The sequence below is a fragment of the Antennarius striatus genome, chromosome 9, assembly GCF_040054535.1.
Source record: "Antennarius striatus isolate MH-2024 chromosome 9, ASM4005453v1, whole genome shotgun sequence".
NCBI classification, from domain to species: domain Eukaryota; kingdom Metazoa; phylum Chordata; class Actinopteri; order Lophiiformes; family Antennariidae; genus Antennarius; species Antennarius striatus.
Genome location: NC_090784.1, coordinates 22,535,149 through 22,543,510, shown reverse-complemented (window position 1 = coordinate 22,543,510; position 8,362 = coordinate 22,535,149). Strand labels below are relative to the sequence as shown.

Genomic DNA, 8,362 nt, shown 5'->3' with positions numbered 1-8,362 from the left:
GGGGTTCAAGTCCTTTAAACTAAATGGAGTCAACTCCAACGCTTTGACTCGGATGACTGCTGATTTTTAACACGTTTAATTCATCTTTGTAAACATTTAACACAAAAACATTAAAAGATGTTTGTAGGCAGTGAGATGACATTTGCATGTTATCATCATCATCATCAAATCACACAGAAATGGGTTTAATTTTTAGATTGTGTGTTTAACGTTCCGTAACTTGATGGAAAATTGACATTACTCCTATGATTGCATGTCTTGGTGCATATTTTCCCGCTGCAGAAGAGACGGAAAAGCGAGAAATAATGTGAGATGAGTTATACAGATTGTCTGCAGAGGCTTGTGTATGTGGGGGCATCAGTCCTACACGAGTGGCTGAGGACGGGAACGCGAGTGGAACCAAAACCATCATGGAGGGAACCTAAATGAGTCTCCTCATTGTTTGTAAATTAATAACATCATTCAATCACAGGGTCTATTATATTCCAGCGCTCACACAAAGAGCACATTTGGTGTTTTGTCATTGGACTTCAGCAGCTTCCGCAGAGCTGCTGCGACCACAGATGTGACAGTGCCCCCTAGTGTTTACAGTAGGAAGTGAGCTCAGTTGGCCTTGCTGATTGTTTTACTGTGTGCCTGTTTTGTCTTCTTATGTAGGGAGGTTAGCTTACATTAAATCTAAAATCAATAAATAATAAAAATAAGTTTTAAGAAACTTTAAAAAAGAAGGTTCTCCCTGGATCTGCAGCAAAGGTGAATAAATTCGTTTGTGACGTCTATGCAGGCTGCAAAGAGAGAGAAAGGTTTAGGAGAACAATAGAACTTTAGACCCAGCACCGTACTGAAGGTGTTCCAAAGAGACTTCAACAAGGCTTAAGCTGATCTTTCCAACAAGTCACTTCCTGGACCCTCTTATGTCTGTCTTGTTTCCATGGTTACAATGGAAACACTTATTTCCTTGTCATTTTAGGGTTGTAAATGGACTAATCCACCTCTTTCATGGACAATTTATAACTTAATAATACCACGCGTTTGCCTAGTCCCTTGCACAAGAAAAGAATTTCATATAAAGACTAGTCCGTGTGAGACTTTTAGCTCAATCAAAAGCATTAGGCTGTCAGTCCTCTGCCCGGGTGTCCACTCGTAGCAGCACTCAGGCAGTCGATAGCTACCATTACTTTAAACGCTGTGCCCTTATTCTACTATGTAATGGTACGCGTTTTTGTTCCAGATATATGTGGATGTATACAAAGCCATGGGTACGTCCTGCACTACACCCATGATATCCATCATCCCCCACAGAGAAGGCTCAAGCCTGTTGACAACAGAAAGCAAACTAACGTGGGTTCACACGGAGGTGGGTCTTTATGGGACACAATGCACTTCCATTTGGGCTGGCTTGAGCCGGCTACAGTCGAATGGGCTGGTAAAAATAACAGGCGGGCAACGTGGACAACAGGAAGTTCAGAGGTTAGAGACGTTGACCAGTAGCCTGAAAGGCTAACCCATTGAGAAGCTCTCCCTGTAACACGTTTTTATTCAAACTCAAACCGACAAAAGTCAGCTGCCCATCCAATCAGAAGTCAGGAATTACAAAGGTATATTTTTACCAATTCTCTTGACTGAACGATAAACTCGTCTTCATTTTCGATTGGGTGGCTCTGCCCTCCCACAACAGCAACAAGGCTTCAGGAATGGTGAATCCTGATTTAGAAAGACTAACCTGTGCTTCAGTGTTAGGAATTTGAGTGAAATAATAATCAGAGGACTAGATTGGCTGCCATTAAAGTTGCCTGGAATAAAGCTTGGTGTTGATTTAATTCTGATCCGTGGGTTTTTGATATCTTTGATTTGCATAACCCAAGTTTTTACCAACAGTGAATTTATAAACAAGTATACAACCCTTTCTTTAAGTTTAATACCAGAAAATAAAAAAATAAGTAACATTTATCAAAATATTGAAATAATTTCAATGAACAAGTCGACCTACAGTTTATGTTTTGTTTCACTGGATCAGACATGTGTGTTCACACCTACAAGTAACTGGACCTGTATTGATGAGGAATCACTGATCAGCAGTGCAGTCCAATCCCTTCCAGCACGTCGGTCCCAGTGGATCAAATCGATCCACAAATCTACAAATTAATTCCCTAAACCTTTCTCGTATTGGTTTGCTAGAAGCACCTTTAAGACATTTCCTAAAGCGAGCACAGGGCGCCTCCCCAGCCGATGACTTTAATCCATATGCACACAGGACCATACGGATCTATCGTAATCTACCATACTTTACTCTTGTTTACCTTCAACTCGGTTGCCTTCTATTCTATGCTGTGTAAACTGCAGCCAATGTCTTGATACGCTGCTACACCCTGGGAAACACAATCCCTTGTTTATTCTCTGTCGGATTTTGCATTTCTGCAGAGCTTGTCTTTGTCAAATTCATTTTATTTATACAGCGCAAAATGACAAAAGAAGTTCACCTCTGTCTAGCATGTCGTTCTGTAAAAGTCTGGATCTGCTCCAGAGGGAATGTCCTACATCTGAGGCGATAGTGTGCGACTGCCCAGCTCTGTAAAATAAGAAAGACAAGCAGTGCCAACTCATTCACCTCCACCTCCACAAGATCCAGGTAGGTCCCTCGGTTCACCTGCATTTGTCTGATTTTTTTTTACTGTATTCTGATGGTGTCAAATATCCTTTGTCTGATTTTTTTTTACTGTATTCTGATGGTGTCAAATATCCAACAGTCAAAACAGAAAAACAGCAATCAGTTCTTGTTTCTTTCCTTTATATCCTTTTTATTTTACTTGTTTAATAGATTAATTGATTAATGCAATTGTAAACCATTAAATAAATCGCCTCATTTAAAAAATAACTTTTGTATTTTAAAATTTTTGTAATAGAGTAAAAATTAAAGTGGAATTATTTCATCTTTAATGTGTGTTGGCATCATATTTTTTTCCAGGAAAATGTTTGCACTCCTGATTTGTTTGCTGACCCTGGATCAGGTGCAGTCAGCCTGCATTGTGGTGAGTGAAGTGTTTTCATATAATTATGTTGTGTTACAGAACTGACAGGCTGGGAGGCCTTCAGTTCAGAACTAGGAGATGCATTTGAAGTATTATTAGGACGGAAATTTGAAAAACTTGAAAAACTGTTTTTTTCTGTCTTACAACAGAAAACTTTAGAAAATAAGATTTTAGATGAAAGTGAATTGAAGACTAATAAAACTCATATTCAGAACTGTAAAATTAACCAGATAAAACTGAATGTTGTTTTCATACTTATATTAGACTGAATCAACTGGATTAATTTACACACCAGAATTTTAATTCACAATTTTATTATTAATTCCACTGTTTAACTGAGATTTCTTCTCATTTTCAAATTTTTGCATGTCATGGTGTGTCAGGATGAAGGTAAGCACATTGTTAATGCAGAGGAATGGAAGTTCTCAGTAGAGCTCTGATATTATGCCATTAAGTCTCCGATAAGATTATGGGATTTATGGGTTGTTTTTTTTAAGTGAAGCCATTTTAAAGTAATTAAACTTGAACATAGAATTGTGGATTAAACCACTAGAAGTGAATTCCATTATACATTAGGTGTAATCTGTTGTTTGCCCATTGTTTTAAGTGCCATTATATGTGTGTGTGTGTGTGTGTGTGTGTGTGTGTGTGTGTGTGTGTGTGTGTGTGTGTGTGTGTGTGTGTGTGCGTGTGTGCAGACATTTGCGCAGAGAACCCAGCGGTCCAGACGGCGATCGTTGACCAGCACAATGCCTTCAGGCGGGCGGTTGAGCCTCCAGCTTCTGACATGTTGATAATGGTTAAGTCCTGCTTTGTCCTCACACAACACAAGTGGCTCGCAAAATATTTGCCAACAATTACCTGTATTTATCTTCTTTCTCTTGCGTGGAGAGAACACACACACACAAACACACACACACACACACACACACACACACACATACACACACACACACACACACCAGTGGGCGAGGTTGTTGCCGCGGCACCTCTGCAGACAAACAGCTTCTCTAAACACAGGGTTGTGTTGTCTGTTTATGAGCTGATCGATCTGTATCACCGGGAGAAGATTCCACTTCAAATATCAAAACATGATTGGCTATAAAGAAAAAAAAAAAGCATTTTCTTCTATCTAATAATTACCAGACGGCAATCCATTGCACAAAACTGAAAACTTGCCAGTCAGCAAGAGGATGGAGACAATTGATCTGGATTGTGATATGTCTGGAGAACCAAACATGCTAGGAAGAGGTTGATACGTTCTGCAAGAACAGAAAGACACTGAAATGGATTTCATGTGTTTGTGAAAGACGTCCAGGTCTGAACCATCACTCAGAAACTCCTGCAAGCGAACCACGAACAAGATGGCAAACATCTGACGACATGGAAAGTAGCGGCAACACGTCCACTTTTTTTTGACATCTAGTGGCATTGCTTATATTTGGACAAATCTGGTTGCACATGTTAAAATATATTCAGTTATGTATTCTTAATATTTCTCTACATTTTAGGAATTCAACTACCGATGCGTTGTTCTTCTTCTTTCAGCGCTATGACGCGGATGTAGCAGCTAGCGCGCAGGCCTGGGTTGACAGATGTATCTTGGCTCACGGTGACCCCACCACCCGCATGCTCAACGGTGTTCTCCCTCTTCTATCCATCCTTTAACCCGTCTCAGTGTATTCCACGACCTGTAATGATACCTGTACAGATGGAACTGCAGCGTAATGGCTCCCTGTGAAACGACTAACCTTGTGATTAATGGCCAAAGTCAGAGAGAACATTTTCTTATCTCCAGTCTAAATACCTTCCCTTAATAATAACAAATTACACACAGTGGGAAATGTTATCAGTGCAGCGATTGTCCTCAACCGGCCTCTTAAACCACCTCTGTTTAATATTAATTACTTCATCTACTGAGACCTGGAAACCATTCTGTGTACTCACAGGCTAATCGCTTCTGCCGTGTTTTTCTTGCTGCCCTGCAGGATACGAATTAGGTGAGAATCTGTTCTATTCCAGCAAGCGGACCCCGTGGACGGACGCCATCGCCGCCTGGCACAGCGAGGTGGCCAGCTTCACGTACCCCGTGGGCTCTGCCAATGGCAGACCCACAGGCCACTACACACAGGTAAGGCTGAGCTGTTGCCACGACAGCAATGTGTTCACAAAACATGGGAAAGCGATTCTGCTTTAGGTCGTGACGAATTAGAAATTATAATTAGAAATTATAATTTATAAATTAGTAATAAAATTGGTCAGCACTGCTAGCTAATCAAGACATGAGGCTAATGTTCGGGAGTCATGTTGGTATATCAGGGGTCCTCAAACCCCGGGTTGTGGACCGGTACTGGTCTGTGGGGGTTGGGTTCTGTCTATGAGTCACTCTTGAAGCTTGTGGAGATGCTTGCCTCGGTCACATGACTACCTTCTTAAAGGCGCCGCTCCGGCTGCTAACACAGAATACATTACCGCTAAACTGAAACTTCCAAGCTAGCAGAGCCAACAAGAAACAAACGTTGGTGTGACGTTACGAGGACGCTGCTAATATAGTTGATACAAACTGGATTCACCTTTATTATTATATTTAGAAAAAAAAGTTTTCATGCTGGTTGTATAGTTTTATGCTGTTGTATTTATCTGCCACGCCTTAAAGGACAGTTCACGAAAATATTGTATGACGTTAAATTCGTCCATGGCGGAAAAAAGGTTGGGGACCTCTGGGTGTACGAGCAATCAATATCCTGTAATGAAAGTGGTGTTTAAATCCATGACTTGGTGTTTTCGTGTCCAGGTGATCTGGAACAGCTCCTACAAAGTGGGCTGTGGCGTCACGTTCTGCCCCGACGAAAAAGTCTACTTCTATGCCTGCCATTACTATAGAGCGTAGGTGACCCTCGTTTACTCTTCACCAGTTTGTGAAACAAACTGAATAAGCATTGAAACACAGATCCAAAGCTAACGGCTGATTCTGGTAAAAAACACTTTAACAGTGGTAATTTCAAGGGATGGCCACCATATACAGCTGGACCCCCGTGTGCTTCCTGTCCAGACGACTGCGACGACAAACTTTGCAGTAAGTCAGAGTTAATGTGTTAAATTCATATTTGCATGACTAATCTATGGCACAACGTTTTTACTGCAATTAAAGAACAAAAAAACAAAACCAGACAGACTAATCTCTGTCGTACATTTCAGCCAACCCCTGTCCCATCATAAACCATTTCATCAACTGTCCAACCCTGAAACACGTCTATGGCTGCCGCAACAAAGACGTGTACAACTGGTGTCCTGCTTCCTGTAAATGCACCAATGAGATCATTCCAGTGGCCTGAGATAAATTGATTGTTTCTGTCTGTCTGTGAATCAAACCATTGTAACTACTGTATAATTTTAGTAGTAAGATTATAATAATACACCCATGATGAGTGAAAGGAACTAGAATCTGGTAGAATGGGGATTGGTTTTCATTTATGCACGCATACAAACATTTTTGTTTTGAGAGTATCAAATTTTGATATGTAATAAAAGTCTCCAGGGGCGCTTCGCCCGCGTTTGGAGGAATATTCCCAGTGTTGGACTGAGGAAATAACGCCAGAGAACCTCCTGGTCCTCATTTTGTTTGTAAATTTAAGACCTGGACTTGGACCAGCAGATGGCTCTGTTGGACAACTCATCATAACTGTTTTATAACGCACTATTTAGTTTGTCTGCCTTCATCTGAACAAGTGGCCTATGAATAACATGCATGAAATCATGTAGAACAATATCATGCCTCATCACTCGCTGTGCATGCAGCAGGCTTCAGTACGAGGCTGCGTGAAAAGCATGCATGACAAAAGTTCTAGGTCATCCCCAACAGTTGATTTGAGAGGATTCATTCAGACCTTTATTTATTAAAGAGGAAAACCTGACAATAAATAATAAGTTTAAAAAGGAGAAAAACAACCGTCATGAGCTTCTGTTGGACATAAAAGACGTCCCAGAGAGAATCTGATGTGGCTTCTGAACACCAACAACAAAAAGACAGATAGAAATGATGTTCCACGCCACAATATTTACTTTGAACATCTATTTAGATAAATATGCTGGTGTGTAACTAAACCCCTGCTCTGACTTTCACCCAATAGGTTAGTGTTGAAGCCAAAACGGTTTTGTTAGCGTTTAGGGAAAATATCTTCGTATCAACAAGAGTAGATTCCTGGTTCAGTCTTTAACTCTTGCTGTTTGCATTCAGAGGTGTTTCAAATGCAGACGTAAGTGGTTTTGTTGTTCATACTGCTCTGTACGTATAGTCTTTATGGGTCTTCTGTTCCGTAAAGCCTCATCTAGTTATGAGCTATAAAAACCTGTTTAAACTAGAAAGCGCCTGATGAGCACACAGCATCAGAAACACCACTGTCACTAATGAAGTGTTGCATAATTACACCCTAGGCACGGCATGCACTGAGATGGCACTATGATGAGGTTGAATCGCTTGGAAACATAAAAATAAAATATGCCAGTGCATAAATTCCTGACTTTCACCGATACATGAAAACCATTATTAGGGCTAAATTTGCATGATCTCAACTACATATCTGTGTCACAGCTGTATTTCTAAACAACTTTGTTAAAATATTATTCACCTACCTGGGTATTGAACTAACTTTATCTTTTATGAAACTGACAGAAAACACAACTCTTGTCTTTTTGAGGAAGGTGATAAACCAACCAACCACCACTAGAACTGAAGAAGCCTCTTGGATGAGAGGTGAGACGTCCTCAAGAAACTTTCTTAAAGTCCAGTGGATTGATTTAAACAGCTTTGGATAACCTGGATTGATTTAAACAGCTTTGGATAACCTGGATATGTGAGAACCTAAACAAACACACAGTGATAAAGATATCCAAAATACATATCAGTACACTAATGCAGCTTAAAGCTTCTTCAAACCACTTTCTGCTCCTTGATGAAATGTTGTTTAAATCCCTTAAATAACCTTTACACTTGAACTTAACGAAACGTGTACAAAGAATAACAAATAAACTTGTTAAGACTTGTTTTTATGCAGTGTTCAATTGAAATTCCTTCACTTATTCCTTCCCTTTAAGCCTCTACCACTGTTAATGGATGTGTAACCCGTAAACAATATGCTTTAAAAAAAGGTGAAAAACAGGAGAAGGGGGCGTGGCTTGCCCTTGGGGGAACCGTACAGTAAAGAGAAGAAAGGGGGCGGGGCTTGCCCTTTGGGGGAACAGTACAGTAATGAGCAGAAAGGGGGCGTGACCTGCTCTTTGGAGAACAGTAATAAGGTTTGATTGACACCACAGCCTGTTCAGCCTGTCGCACG

The 8,362-nt window shown here is 40.6% G+C and overlaps 1 protein-coding gene across 3 annotated transcripts; it reads left to right on the top strand.

Moving 5' to 3' along the window:
• Positions 1–2,969: 2,969 nt before the first annotated feature.
• Positions 2,970–8,063, top strand: LOC137601063 (cysteine-rich venom protein). 3 transcript variants are annotated; one of them, XM_068323066.1, is made up of 7 exons: positions 2,970–3,033; positions 3,728–3,828; positions 4,578–4,668; positions 5,018–5,160; positions 5,824–5,915; positions 6,023–6,105; positions 6,228–8,063. In XM_068323066.1, the coding sequence occupies exons 1-7, from the start codon at positions 2,970–2,972 to the stop codon at positions 6,362–6,364; spliced, it is 711 nt and encodes a 236-aa protein (XP_068179167.1). In that variant the 3' UTR covers positions 6,365–8,063. The 3 variants fall into 3 exon arrangements, with proteins under 3 accessions (XP_068179167.1, XP_068179166.1, XP_068179165.1); XM_068323065.1 differs by lacking the exon at positions 2,970–3,033 and having other exon boundaries at positions 3,631–3,828; positions 6,228–6,329; positions 7,702–8,063; XM_068323064.1 differs by lacking the exon at positions 2,970–3,033 and having other exon boundaries at positions 3,631–3,828.
• The last annotated feature ends 299 nt before the right edge of the window (positions 8,064–8,362 follow it).